At 28.9% G+C, this 15,544-nt stretch overlaps 2 protein-coding genes across 8 annotated transcripts in view; both read left to right on the top strand.

Moving 5' to 3' along the window:
* Nucleotides 1–15,544, top strand: part of LOC110618489 — a 150,636-nt gene that overhangs the window by 72,085 nt on the left and 63,007 nt on the right. For 5 of the 6 annotated variants that reach the window (XR_006351264.1, XR_006351263.1, XR_006351265.1 and 2 more), the window contains exons 7-8: nt 14,473–14,750; nt 14,858–15,326. Coding sequence is in view for 3 of the 6 variants with exons in the window: in XM_043958451.1 (XP_043814386.1) it covers nt 14,473–14,750; nt 14,858–15,326 (747 nt within the window). In the remaining 3 variants the exon portion in view is untranslated. Of the gene's footprint in view, nt 1–14,472; nt 14,751–14,830; nt 15,327–15,544 lie in introns of all 6 variants that reach the window. The other variant, XM_043958450.1, reaches the window with a different exon arrangement.
* On the top strand, nt 4,457–13,805 carry LOC110625497 (disease resistance protein At4g27190). Of its 2 annotated transcripts, XM_043958458.1 has the most exons (7): nt 4,457–5,588; nt 5,619–7,631; nt 9,757–10,251; nt 10,496–11,014; nt 11,482–12,291; nt 12,466–12,606; nt 13,518–13,805. In XM_043958458.1, the coding sequence occupies exons 1-6, from the start codon at nt 4,818–4,820 to the stop codon at nt 12,502–12,504; spliced, it is 4,647 nt and encodes a 1,548-aa protein (XP_043814393.1). In that variant the 5' UTR covers nt 4,457–4,817; the 3' UTR covers nt 12,505–12,606; nt 13,518–13,805. The 2 variants fall into 2 exon arrangements, with proteins under 2 accessions (XP_043814393.1, XP_043814392.1); XM_043958457.1 differs by having other exon boundaries at nt 4,457–7,631.

Genomic DNA, 15,544 nt, shown 5'->3' with positions numbered 1-15,544 from the left:
TAGTTCAAGACATGCTCCCGGGGGTTCCCAGCTCCGTCATATGCGGCCATAGGCGGTATCATAAATTTTTTGGGAACGGTCTCCTACTGCACCCACTTTGAGAAGGGGGAAGAGGTGGGCAGGAGAGCTTGATTTTGATCCTTTGTTCCTAACTCGGCCAAGAGCTACTCTCTCATCTTCTGCAGCTTTTGGTCTACACTCTCCTCCTCCTGCCTAGGTTCCTCCTCCAGGCGGTACTCTTCTTCCTCCGCTTCGCTTCTCGTCCACCCGGTTGTTCCGACAGAATAACTGTCTGCCTCATCATTCTCAATCATTTCCCTCACCCTCCTTCCATGAACCCGAGCTTCCGGTTCTTCCTCTTCTTCGGCTCTTCTCCTCCTATCTCCGGTTTCTTGGCTATCAGTTTGAGGGCGGTTAGGGATAGGCTGGGGTTCATTGGTTTGGGGTTCTTCTACCACTGGCGATGCATTTACAGGGGTGCTGAGGCCCCATTGTTGCATTAGCTGCCCCAGCCAGTGGGCGGTGTTTTGCAGTTGGAGGGCGATGGTTTGGAGGTTCTGGTCTGACAAGGCAGTGGCGGGCATATTTCCTGCCAAGCTTGGTGAGGGATTGAAAGGAATGGGTGGTTGGTTGTTTGGAGTTGTAGGACTGGAAAAAGAGAACTGCTGCCCCCTCTTGGGCAGAGTTCAGGTCATTTGGGGTGTTAACGGTGTTGTTTTCGTTATGGTTAGTCATTGTGGATCTCAGTGGGTGTTGTAAAAGTGGAACTCCGGTGATGAAAAGATCTCCTTCGGTTCCCACAGACGGCGCCACTTGATGATCTGAGATCCAGAAAAATAGGGTTTTACAGAGGTTCTGTAAGCTTAGAGAAAAACTTAGACCCAAGGAAGAGTATTTTCCTTTTTATTTGTTTCCTATGTCTGCTAGTGACGTATAACAGACTGTCTGCCATTGGGCCACCTGTCCCTGCCATGTTGATATGGACGTACGAGGAAATCAGATCTCTGCTCCATGCGTAACGATCTGATTTTCTCCGGGTGTGCATGCGGATGGACCTACGTGACGGATGGGTAGGCCTCCTTCATAGTTCTGGGCTGGGCCGGAAGGCAGAATAAGGACTGAGTTCAAAGAGGGTTTGTTCGTTGGGCCTGAAGAGCTGGGCCGGCCTGATTGAAGGAGCTGACTGGAGCCCAGTCTTAAGGCTGAGCGGTTTGGACTTGGTTCTCGTGGATGACTTGGGGGCCCCAAGATAATGGGCTTATATTACTCCAGACCGGGGTGAAGAAATCTAGCGGTCATCAAGTTTGATTCACGGTCCAAACTATCATAACTATGTCTAGTCTATTTTATTTTATAGACGAATTGAGTTGAGCTGAATGATTTGAATTGGGTTGAATTATGAATTTTGGATTGATACGTGGTTCACTTGATTTGTTTATTCTAGTTTGAATTGCTTTTTTTAGTTTTCTTGAATGGTAGACTGATCTCTAATTTCTTATGTGCTTTCTCCATTTATGACATTAACAATGCAATATTATCTTTGCAATGATAAAGAAAATAGTATTTCTTGTTTATTTATTTAATGATGACTAAGAGATACAAGTTATTTTTCGACAATAATTTATTTTTTTAACTTTCATTAATTTATCAGAAGTGAATTATTTTATAATTTATTGAAAAAACCACTCAAAATTAAAAAAATAAAATTTTGAATTTTATTTATTAAGTAATATAAACATAATTTTAAGATTAATAACTTAAATTTAAACGTATTATTTCATGTTTTAATTTGTATTAATAAAACATTAAGATATATTAGATTTAATTTCTACAATTATTTAATTATGGACAAGGGAAACTAAAATAATTGAAAAAATATGATGTTATTAAATTTTAAATATTACTAAAATAAAAAAAAAAATTTTAAAATACTATTTCATAAATTTAGTATTTTATGGTGAACTTTTATATTTAATTTAATTCATCTTAAAATTTATTATTGATCTTGAAATTTTTCATTTTATTTATTTAAAAAATAAATTTAACTATTATTTTACAATTTAAAATATTTACTTTTCATCTTCAAAATTTTAATACTCCAAATAGTAATTATTTTTTTAAAATTATTTACTCATTATCTAATTTAATTTTATACATTAATTTTATTATTATAAGTACATTTAGTATGAGATTAAATGAGATTTATAGTGTGAGATAATACTTAATTTCATTTAGTTATAATTAATTTTAAATTAAAATTTATACTATGCTAATATATCTTCCTGCAATATCCGACGTGAATTATATCAAACATAAGAAAAGTTAATAGGATAATAGTTAACCTCGCTCTAATATTAAATCAAACATTTTTCAGGAAGTTAATTATTACTCTAAATTAAACTATTTAAATTTAGAGAATTAATTTTATTTTTTTTATAATAAAAATGTTTTATGAGTAATAGTAGAGTATTTAATAGATTTCATGGACTATTTAAATTTAGAAAATATAAATTTAATAGGTAATAGGTTAAATATTTAAATTTTAATTAATAAACAATAGATAAGAATTATTATAATTCTACTATATTATTATTAACTTTTATAAAAAATATTCTTCTTAATATATAATTATTTTATGTATTTTATTTTTCTTTGATCGCTTATTTAAATCAAATTCAGACTCTTGACTTAAATTTATATATCCACCCTTAAATTTTTTTATATTCTGTTCGTCTAAAATTATAATTATTTCATCTATTTCGTAATTTTTCTTTTTCTATTAAAATACTACGTGTAAAGTTACGATCTATAAATATTTTGTACTAATAGTTAAATTTATAAATTTTTTTAAAAGTTTTAAAATTATCTGGTATTAAAATATTTTAATAAATAAAATTATTCATTTAATTTTTATAATATAAAAAAAATTATTAATTAATTTTAAAAATTATATTAAATATTTAATTTTAAAATAATTTACTAATTAATTATTTTATTAATTTTAATTTGTTAAATATTTTATTATTTAATTTTTATAATTTTAAAAAATTTATTAATTAATTTTTTAAATTTTTAAAAAATTTATTAATTAATATATTTGTATCAAAAGTATTTTAAAATTTTTTATTATATTTAATAAAAAAATTTACTAATAAAATTTTCAAAATATTAATATATTTTTAAAATTTAAAAATTATAAATATTTTTATATTATAAAATTAAATAATAATTTTTATATTAAATAATATCCGACGTGAATTATGTCAAACATAAGAAAAGTTAACAGGATAATAGTTAACCTCGCTCTAATATTAAATCAAACATTTTTCAGGAAGTTAATTATTACTCTAAATTAAACTATTTAAATTTAGAGAATTAATTTTGTTTTTTTTTATAATAAAAGTGTTTTATGAGTAACAGTAAATTATTTAATAGATTTCATGGACTATTTAAATTTAGAAAATATAAATTTAATAGATAATAGGTTAAATATTTAAATTTTAATTTATAAACAATAAATAAGAATTATTATAATTTTACTATATTATTATTAACTTTTATAAAAAATATACTTAATATATGTATTATATTTAAATTGGATTCAGACTCTTGACTTAAATTTATATATCCACCATTGTTTAAATTTTTTTATATTTTATTCGTCTAAAATTATAATTATTCCATCTATTATAAACTTCACGTAAAAGTTATTGAATAAACTTATGAAAAAAATAATTTTTCTCCAAACATATTACGCGTAAAGTCTACTATTTATAAGTTTATAAGTTTTTTTTTTTAATAAATAGAAATTAAATAGTAAAATTTTTAAAACAAAATATCATAGGTAAAATTATTCATTTAATTTTTATAATATAAAAAATTAATTAATTAATTTTTTAATTTTAAAAATTATATTAAATATTTAATTTTAAAAGAATTTACTAATTAACTATTTTATTAATTTTAATCTGTTAAATATTTTATTATTTAATTGTTATAATTTTAAAAAATTTATTGATTAATTTTTTAATTTTAAAAATTATATTAAATATTTAATTTTAAAAGAATTTACTAATTAATTATTTTATTAATTTTAATCTGTTAAATATTTTATTATTTAATTTTTATAATTTTAAAAAATTTATTAATTAATTTTTTAAATTTTTTAAAAAATTATTAATTAATTTTTTAAATTTTTAAAAAATTTATTAATTAATTTTTTAAATTTTTAAAAAATTTATTAATTAATATATTTGTATCAAAAGTATTTTAAAATTTTTTATTATATTTAATAAAAAAAATTAACTAATAAATTTTTTAAAATATTAATATAGTTTTAAAATTAAAAAATTATAAATATTTTTATATTATAAAATTAAATAATAATTTTTTAATATCATATAAAAGGAACGATAAAGGAGAAATGAAGATAAAAAGTGGAAGACTAATGTATAAAATTGTTGATTTAAATTGTTAATTTATTATGTATTAACAATTTAACTTCACATTATTTATTTTAACATATTAATATGATTAATTTAATTATAAAATTAAAGCAATAATTAAGACATCGCTCGTCAACTCCTGCATTCCCTCCCTTGTATTCAGTATTCACCAACCTTTACTCATCCATAACCATCGCTTCTCCATCTCTCTGTTAGTTCTCTGCTTCCTCTCTTCATTTAGCTCTCTAATTCTTTAGCGACTGTTTTGCTTTTCTGTTGATTTCAGCGGTCCTTTCTTGTATTTATTTTGTTAGACTCTGATTTCTTGATCTATTTTGTTTTTGCTATGAGATTTCAAAAAAAAAAATCAAAATGGTTATCGATATCTTTATCTCCATCTTCACTGAAGTCATTAAAGAACCCATCAAGGAATTTGTTGTCGTCCCAATCAAACGACATATCAGCTACCCTTTCACCCACAAGATCAAGGTTGAGAAACTCCATCATGAGGCTGGGAGATTGAAGAACAGAACAGTCAAGTTGAAGCAGGCTGTTGAGGAGGCTACAAGGAAAGGGGAAGAGATCTATGAAAGTGTTAACAAGTGGCTGATCGATGCAGACAAAGCTATTGAAGAAGCTGAGGAATGTATCCAAGGCGGAGAACAAGCGAAAAAGAGGTGTTTCGTTGGATTATGTCCTGATTTGAAAACACGCTACCAGCTTAGCAAGAAAGCAGAGAAGAAAGCTCTGGCAATTCATGAGCTGGCGAATGAAGGCGACCTTGATTCAATTTCCTTCCGTCCCCCTCTACAGCAGATAGTTGCCCCGTCAGTATATGCTCGTGAGGGCTTGAATTCAAGAGAGTTGTTCTTGGAGAAAGTTATGGATGCACTATTAGATCCAGATCTTAATATGATCGGGGTGTATGGACTTGGAGGTGTGGGTAAGACCACCCTAGCAAAACAGGTCCATAGAAAAGCTATAGAAGAGAACCTGTTCGACGTCGTGGCTATGGTTGCTGTAAATCAAACACCAGAACTCCGAAGAATTCAATCGGAGATCGCTGATATCCTGGGCTTGAAATTTGATGTGGAGGAAATACCTGGAAGAGCTAATCGGCTGTATGAGAGGTTGAAGAAAGAGTTGGAGAAAGAGAAGAAAGAGAAGAAAGAGTTGGAGAAAGAGAAGAAGGTACTTATAATTCTTGATGATATTTGGAAAACACTTGATTTAAATGCAGTAGGAATTCCCTTTGGAGATGGTTTCAAAGGATGCAAAATACTTCTCACCTCAAGGGGACAAGATGTGTTATCTCGCGAGATGGGCACACAGAAAGAATTCAAGCTCGACGTTCTACAGGACGAAGAGGCGCGGAGTTTGTTTGAAATAACTGTAGCAGGTGCTAAAGATTCAGAATTGCCCCCTATCGCCGCAGAAATTGCTAAAAAATGTGCAGGATTGCCTCTGCTACTGCTCACAGTGGCGACGGACTTGAGAAATAGAGAGTTATACGCGTGGAATGATAAGCTCAATCAGCTATCCGAGTTTGACAACGAAGAAATCTATTCGAAAGTGCACACGATTATGGAGTCAAGCTACAATAATTTGTGCAGCAATGAAGTCAAGTCGTTTTTCTTGCTTTGTGGTCTGTTAGGACAATCTAATATTGAAATCCAGTCCTTGCTGAAATACGTTATTGGTCTTAGTTTATTCAAGAACATTTCCACTGTCCAGGGAGCAAGAAACAAAGTATATAGTTTGATTGATACCCTTAAAGCGCAGAGCTTATTGCAAGATGGCGACGTGTATGGATTCGTAAAAATCCATGATGTTGTTCGAGATACTGCTCTCTTGATTGCATCTAGAGAGCAACATGCGTTTATAGTTACAAGTGGCAGGGAGTTGATGAAATTCCCAAATAAGGATTGCACCAGAATTTCTCTGCCGTATTGTGATATTGAAAATCTCCCCGAAGGATGGGAGTGCCCAAAAGCAGAGGCACTACTCCTTTTTACCGAAATTTTTTCTTTGGGAATCCCACATCAGTTTTTCAAGGGCATTAGAAACCTCCAAGTAGTGGATTTTACTGGGATTCATTTTGTGTCCCTCCCTTCATCGCTCGCTTTCCTATCCAACCTTCATACCCTTTGCTTGCATCGATGCCAACTGGACGACTTAGCTATCATTGGAGACTTGAAGCAACTACGAGTTCTTAGTTTTGCAAACTCCTACGTCGTTGAGTTGCCCAGACAAATAGAGCAACTGACTCGACTAAAAGTCTTAGATGTGAGCAATTGTTCCAAACTCAAAATGATTCCAGCAAATGCCTTATCAAAGCTGTCGGAGCTTGAAGAACTGTACATGAGTAACAGCTTTGTTGAGTGGGAGGCCGATGGGAACAATGCAAGCCTTGCTGAGTTGGAAAAGTTGTCTCAGTTGACTACCTCGGAAATGCAAATACTGGATGACAAGATATTACCAAAACACTTGTTCTCCAATGGCCGCTTGCAGAGCTTTAGAATACTGATAGGGGATAACTGGGACTGGGATGGCAACTATAAAACCTCCAGAACGCTGAAACTTAAGCTCAAGGCATGCATTCATTCAGGATACGGGATTAAAGTGCTATTGAGGGAGACTGAAGATTTATGCTTAGATGAAGTGAGGGAGGCTGAGAACTTGTTGTATGATATTGACGGGGACGGCTTTCCAAAATTGAAGTATTTCAGAGTCCAAAATAATCATGTCATTCAACATATCATCGATTCGACAAAGTGGACAGAATGTGATGCCTTTCCAATTCTAGTCTCTTTGAATTTAGAAAATTTAATGAAGTTGGAGAAGATTTGTCATGGCCGACTCACACTAAATTCTTTTAATAAATTAGAAATTTTACAAGTGAGAAATTGTGAGAGATTGACGCATTTCTTCTCATTATCTACCGCCAAGTGTCTTTTGCAATTACAGGAAATGGAAGTAAGAGATTGTCCTAAAATGGAAGCTATTGTTATTGATGAAAATGAAAACAGTAATGAAGTACTTGAATTCAATTGCTTGCGCTCGTTGAATTTGCAAAATCTTCCGAATCTTAGAAGTTTTCACACCAAAATGAAGGCGTCATCGAAAATTGAGGAATTTCTATCAGAACGGGAGACTGATACTTACTTATCACTTTTCAGCAGAACGGTATGCGTGTATTAGCCTTTTAACATAATTCCGTATGCATTTTTTATTTATTGGATATATATTCAATATTTGAGATTAATCTTCAAATTTTTAAATATTTTAATCATTATTAGTCATTATCATTAATAATTTATTAAAAAAAATTATATAAATAATTATATTTCATTATTATTTATTACACTATATTTTGTTGATTTAAATCTCTTTAAATTTCTTAAAACGAAATAGATATTATGATTTTCATTATTAAATATAATTTTATTGTTTATGAAAATTTAGAAGATATTCACCAGAATATAATTTTTATAATTTTTGATTATTCATATTTAATTTATTTTATGAGTATATTATATGAATAAGCTGATCAAACAATAAATATGAATTAATTGTGATAATTTCATATTTAAAAATTATATCTTTACATTATTACTCCTTTTAACATATTTTTTTAAAACAATTTGACCATTTTGAAATTTGAATCACACATTCTCTTTCATTAAAAACACTATACTCTTATTTGATATGCGCTTCTTCTAAGAAAAAAAATTAAATTCTAGAAATTCAATTTATTTCTATTCAAAAAAAAATTCATTTATTTGGAATCAATTTAAATGTAATAAAATTCATTTTATATTTGATAAATTAATAATAAAATTTAAATTAATTTAATTTATTCATCATTTTTATTATTTTTAAACAAAATATAAATATTTAATTTTATAAATAATAATTATTTTCACCACATTCATTAAAAAATCATTATTAATATTTTTATAACATTTAAAATCTGAATTTTATATAATTTTTACCATTAAACATATAATTTTTTTAAATTAATAAAATAATATAATAAATTTTTAATATTAATTATAAATACATTAAATATTAATAGTTACTATAAATAATTTTTATAAAGATTAATAATTAATTAAAAATAAAAAAATAAATTTAAAATTAAAAATTAAAAATAAATAAAATTTTCAATGGTTAATTAAATAATTTTGATGTAAATAATCTTAAGTGAAATTATTTCATGCAAAGTTTTAATAATTTTAGTAAGATTTACTTTTAATTCAAAATCAATTCTCATAAAAATTCAGCAAATTGAATTTTTATATTATTAATTTTGCCAAATACAAAAATTTGAAAAAAAATTCTTTTTTTTTTTTAAATTTGACATTCCAAAAAGTTTTAAAATAAAATTTGAATTTTCAACACAAATTACATAATTTTTTTGTTCTCGTCATTAAATAATTTTTAAAATTCATTTTATTTTTTTACCTTTTTAATTTTACTAAAACAAAATTTAACATAAATATTTGCGGTAGCCATGTCTTTAATGCAGATTTTAAAAAAAAAAAAAAAAGATTCTCTCACCAAATGGATAGATTTTCCAATAATAATAATAAAAAAAAAGCTGACGGAAGTAGGAGGGATCCTTATGTTTTTTGATTGACCATTTTTTTAAAGAAAAATAATTATAAAATGATTGTAATAATATAATATAAATTTTTAAATGAGACATATATATAAAAATATTTTAATATTATTAAATTTTAAATGATTAAAATTAATAAATAGTAGGTCCGTTTAAACACACAGAGAATCCAGCTTTAATTTAATTTATCCTTTCATTTTAATAATTTAATTTAAAGTATTTTTATATTTTATTTTTAAAGTTATCTCATATATTTTTTATGATAAAATTTAATGAATATTTTTAAATTATTGTAATTAGTGAGAACATATTAAGAATTACTTTATATTTTTAATTGTATTTTTTATGATTGGATTATAACAAATTATGTTAAGAAATTTTCAAATTTGATACTTAAATATTTATTTTTTTAAAAAAAAATATAAAGATTTATACATTTAATTTTAAATTGAAGTAATTATTTTTATTATTTTATTAAGTTATACAAGATTTACTTGTATGAGAGGTGTAAGAATATATAAAATTAACTAATTGCCTCCACTTAAAAAATTGACTAATTGCCTCCAAAACTAAGAAAGGATATTAAAGACTTCACATTTTTGAGGGAATTCATTGTTGATTCGTAAAGCATTTCTATTTATTTCCATAGAAAAGTAGTGCTTCAAATAAAGGTGTTATCTGCTGTAGGTTTCTTTCCCCAACTTGGAGCATCTTCAATTAGATTCAGTTAGTTGTGAAAAGATATGGCACGACCAACTTTCTGCAACTTCTTCAAAATTAGAGAGCTTGTCTGTGATTAGCTGCAACGAGTTGAAGCATTTATTTACAGCTTCAATTGTTAAAAGACTCTTTCAGCTCAAAACACTTTATATTTCCTTTTGTAGTTCCATGGAAGAAATAATACTAACAGAGGAATTTATAGAAGAGGAAGATGAGAGGTTGAATCAGATACTCTTCCCTAAATTGGATGAACTGACACTTTGGAATCTTCCAGAGTTGATTAGATTCTGCACTGGATATCAAATTGAATTTCAATCTCTTAGATACTTGAACATAAGCCGTTGCGATGCATTGATGGGTTTGGTCCCCAGTGTCCCTCATACAGGCATGATGGAAACACAAGATGACACAGAGATGAATCAGAATCAGAGTGCTGAAATTCAATCTCTCTTCAATGGAATGGTGATTAATTTTACCCTTCTCTCTTTAAGCATGCATAAGTGCGTACATATTTGGACATCCTATAGTCAAATGGCATTCATTAATAGGTAGGCCTAATCCCTCTGTTGACTAAAAGACTTTAATTCGATAGGTCTCCACTTCACATCACCTCGAACGATTACATTTTTGTCTCATATTCATTTAACTTATGTTTATGTTGAAGTTCTCGCATTTACTAAATCAGTGAGTGTGTTTGGTATTGCAGGTTGGTTTCCCTAACTTGGAGAGATTGAGTCTCTTCGGCATAAATGAGTTGAAAAGGATATGGCACAGCCCACTTGCGGCAAATTCCTTCTTTAAACTAAAATCGTTGAATGTTTCTTTTTGCCAGAAATTGATGGTTGTTTTTCCATCAAATATCTTAGAAAGATTCCGAAAAATGGAGGAGTTGCATGTGAGCAGTTGTGCTTCGTTGCAAGAGATATATCAACTTGAAGGGTTCAATGTTAATGAAGCATTTGAGCTGAGAAGTCTAAATATATATGGACTGAGGTCGTTGAAGCATATATGGAAGAAGGATCCACAAGGAGTTTTTAGTTTTCAAAATTTGAAATCAGTTAAAGTTTCAGATTGCGATGTTCTAAACTATCTGTTTCCAGGGACACACATTTTTGAATGTCAGAAATTGACAAGTTTGGATGTTCGTAATTGTCACAAAATAATAAAATTCAGTTCCCAAGAAATACAGAAAGAGGGCAGACAACCCCTACTTTTTTTGGAAAAGGTAAGATCCTTTTCTTTTTTACTTCATAATATATTAGTTGAAATTTTTTTTTCCTCAAATTTCCTTAAATATTTCAAATTATTTTTTTTTTTAAAGAAAACATAAAAAATATAAACAATACAATATATTCAAACCGCCTATTGGATATCAAATGCTAAACTTTATGTTTAATGATAATTATAACAAAATTTTCAATTTTAAATAACAAAAGCTAAAATTTTAAGTTTAATGCAATTATAGCTCAAACTTCTAATATTATATCTAAATTTTTTAATTTTTTTTATAATTATATCAAACTTTTAAAATAATTTTAGTTAATTTTAAATTAGTGTACATGTCATATATATATATTATTTATTTATCTTTTTAAATATTTAATAACTAATTAACCATTACCTTACAGCATTATACTTGTTTAACATTATACTTTTAATTAGTTTAACATTATACTTGTTTGTTGTGCATAGATGAGTCCCAACTTGGAGGAATTGACTTTAGAGCACAAGGACTTGATTGCGATACAGCAAGGACAATTCTTTTCTAAACTCAAAATGCTTACTTTGACCAACTTACAGAACAAATCACGCCCTTTCATAATTGGTTTCCTTGAAAGATTATATTCTGTGGAAACAATTTTGGTAGAAGGTCCAAATACTTCAGAAGAGTTGTTCTCATATGAAGGACTTGCTGGAGAAGAAGAAGAACATGCCAGGACACTTGCACGAGTGAAAAATTTGAAGCTAGAGGCCGTTTATAGTTTAAAGCATATATGGGACCCAGACTCTGGACTGAAACCACTTCTTCAGTATCTCGAGACTTTGAGTGTATTTAATTGTGGTAGTTTGATCAACGTAGCACCATCCTCATCATCTTTCCAAAATCTAGCAACTCTTGAAGTGAGGTACTGTGCAGGATTGGCAAACTTGATAACAGCGGCCACAGCCAAGTCCATGGTGCAACTCACCAAAATGACAGTACGAGATTGCGGTATGATGACAGAAATAGTGACCAGCGATGGAGATGATCATACAGAGGATGAGATTATTAATTTCAACAAACTGAAATGTTTGGAACTTGATGGTCTGCCTGGTCTCATCAGCTTTTGCTCCGGCAATAATGCCTTCAATTTTCCAGCTTTAGAAAATGTTACCGTCAAGGGATGCTCCCGGATGAAGATTTTCGCTTTCGGAGATCTAAATACACCAAAGCTACGAGGAATACTCCTGGGAGATCAACAGCGTTGGGGGGGAAACCTTAATGCAACACTAGCAGAAATGGTATTTGCATATTTATTCTTATGCTTTCTTCTTAATTTTCATGATATCTGTTGTATGCTTATATGTTATATGTTTATGATAAGTAGTCAGTTCATTGTTTTTCCCTTTTTTTTTTGTGGGATCAGACATTTTACCAATATTTTAAGGCATCTGAATTTTCCAGATTGTGTTCAGGATGGAGTAATGTGGAATGTCCATTATTGGAGTAGATGAGCATACATGAATGTACAAGCTTAAAGAATATCTTTGCCACACAAACACTAGTGAACACAGTTGATGAGCTTCATACACCTTCATACACCTTTTCTTTATAAGGTTAGTTTTCTATTTATTCTTTTCTCAAATATTGCATTTGAGAAGTATAAAAACACTAATTTATACGTCAGCTTATTTTATTTAAATAATTTTTACATTTAAAAAGTATTTATAATGTTAACTTTTTTTTCTCATTTTTTTTTTTTAAAATAAGTGTTTTTCAAAAAAAATCATACAAAACTTTTCATTAAAAGATATAGAAAAAAAAAATTATATGTTAAGAATTTAATTTACTCAAAACTAACTTTATATTAGAGAAATTTAAAAACTTAATATATTTTACTATTCTCCTTAAAAATTCTTAATTAATTAGGTTGTTAAAATAAAAAAAAAATCAATTTTCTATTTTCACTATTAAAATGTATCAACAATTATTTATAATTGATTATCTATAACTTATAAAATCTAAAATTCAAATTCATTTGCATCTATATATAAATTAATATTTCGTAAATTTAAAATGTCGATTTCTTGTACTTTTTTCCACTTAAAAATTTTAATTAATAAGATGATTATAATTTTATAATTAATAAAAAGAACATAAATTTTGCACGTCAAACCATGTTAATAAATAAATAATTATAAAAAAGTGCTGAAATTATTTAATGATAATATAAAATATTTATATTTTTCATTGTTTCAATAAACTTTTAAATTTATACTCATTGGATCATTGAAATTTACTAACATATAAGCTTATAAATACATTTCAAAAATTTTATACAAAAATAAGGCTTTATACAAAAATAAGGCTACCATTTATACTAATACATGTTTATTATAACATAGAAATTGTTTTCTTATTAATATATTAATTAATTAAATATATTATGAATTTTTATAAGCATCTAGGGGATTTATCATTAACAATCTTTTACTAATTAGAAATTTTTTTATTTGCTGATGTGCAGATGTTTCCAAATTTGAGAAAATTGTCCTTAGACAAGAAGTCTACCATAACCATACTTGGATTTCAATTTCCAACAGGCTTCTTTTCCAAAGTAAAAGTTCTTGAATTGAGTTTCTTTCTAAACAAATATCATGTTCCTCTGTTTAGTTTACTTCCAATATTCTCTAATCTCGAAAGATTTGAAGTTCTTGATTCTTCTCTCAATGAGTTACTTCCATTTGAAGGACTGGGTGGTGATTAAGAAGATATCACTACAGTTCCACAAATAAGAGATTTAAAGCTTAAAAATCTTCCTGATTTGAAGCATATATGGAATCCAGATGGCCAACTGCATGAACCATTACTTCAGTCTCTTGAGACTCTTAAGATAAAGTCTTGTGGAGATTTGATTGTTTTAGCACCATCCTCCGTGTCTTTGCAATATCTAAAAACTCTAAAAGTATATGGATGCAACACATTGGCAAATATTTTTACATCAGCCGCGGCCAAAAGTATGGTACAACTTGAGACATTGATTGTAAGATCTTGCAATATGTTGACCGAAATAATAGGAGGTGTTCAAGAGGATGGATCAACCGATGAGATTGTTTTCAGTAAAATGAAAACATTAGAACTTGAAGATTTACAGAACCTCACATGCTTCTGCTTGGGCAGTTACACTTTCAATTTCCCATCTTTAGAACAAGTGATTGTCCTTAAATGTCCCAAGTTGAGAATTTTCACTGTCAACAAGCTGAGCGCATCAAAGATACATGGTGTATTCACAGGCCACAAATTCAATCTAACATTTCAATGGGAAGGCAATCTCAATGCGACCATTGAACAACTTTACATGAAATATGTAAGTACTTACCAACTCTTGCTTCTCTCTTTATTAAACTCAGTTGTGCTAATATGTTTGGTTAGATGATGCAATATTTATTGTTCCCCAATAATGCAATATTTTTTATTTGTAGATTGGATTTGAATGGATAGATGATGTTCAACTCTCCAACTTTTCCATGCTGAAAGAAAAATGGCATGGCCAATTTCCATTCGAGTACTTGGAAAGATTGGTGGTGGACGAGTGTGCATATTTCTCAAATGCCATATCATCGAATGTACTAAAGCACTTGCACTTGTTAAAAAAGCTGGCCGTAGAAAGATGTGATTCAGTAGAAGAGCTGTTTGAATTAGAAGGGCTAAATGCTGATGAAGGTGATGTTGGGTTATTAAAGTCTCTAGAAGAATTGAGGTTAATCGATTTGCCTACAGTGATTCAGTAGAAGAGCTGTTTGAATTAGAAGGGCTAAATGCTGATGAAGGTGATGTTGGGTTATTAAAGTCTCTAGAAGAATTGAGGTTAATCGATTTGCCTACATTGGTCCATGTGTGGAACAAGGATCCTCAAGGAATTATGAGCTTTGAAAACCTAACGTTGTTGCAAGTTGAGAATTGTAGCAGCTTGACTAATATATTTACTCTGTCCATGGCTTCGGGTCTTGTAAATCTCCAACATTTGGAAGTAAAAAGATGTAATTTGGTGGACCATGTCATCATAAAAGAAGCAGAAGAGGAAATAGGGAAGGATAATACCATATTTCCATCAATGCAATCCATAATTCTAGAGTGTTTGCCTTGCTTATCAAGTTTTTATTCTGCAAGTGATGTTCTGAAATTACCATCCTTGAAAGGAATTGAGATAGTTGGCTGTCCAAACATGGAATTACTGGCTTCTAAATTTTGCCAAGAGCAAGATCTAAGCATGATTGCTGAGGGAAATGAAGAAAGAATTCACGAGGAGGACTCCAATATTTCAATTGGTGGGAAGGTCAGTTTTCTATATAATAAGTTTAATTTCTTGTTCAATTTCATCATTGTACTAATTGGAGATTTTCAATTTAGTTGCTTTATCCAAATTAATTCAGAAGTTTGAACTTAAGCTCAATTTAAAAAATTTAAAAAGTTTAATTTCTTGATTTTTCGAACTCTTAGCCTAAAAAATGGAGAATTTCAATTTACTGGGATCTTTAAGATGTTTGTTTTCAT

The sequence above is a fragment of the Manihot esculenta genome, chromosome 7 (genome assembly GCF_001659605.2).
Source record: "Manihot esculenta cultivar AM560-2 chromosome 7, M.esculenta_v8, whole genome shotgun sequence".
Taxonomy (NCBI): Eukaryota; Viridiplantae; Streptophyta; class Magnoliopsida; order Malpighiales; family Euphorbiaceae; genus Manihot; species Manihot esculenta.
The sequence above is the reverse complement of the archived record's forward strand: the minus strand, read 5'-3'. Positions and strand labels throughout refer to the sequence as shown.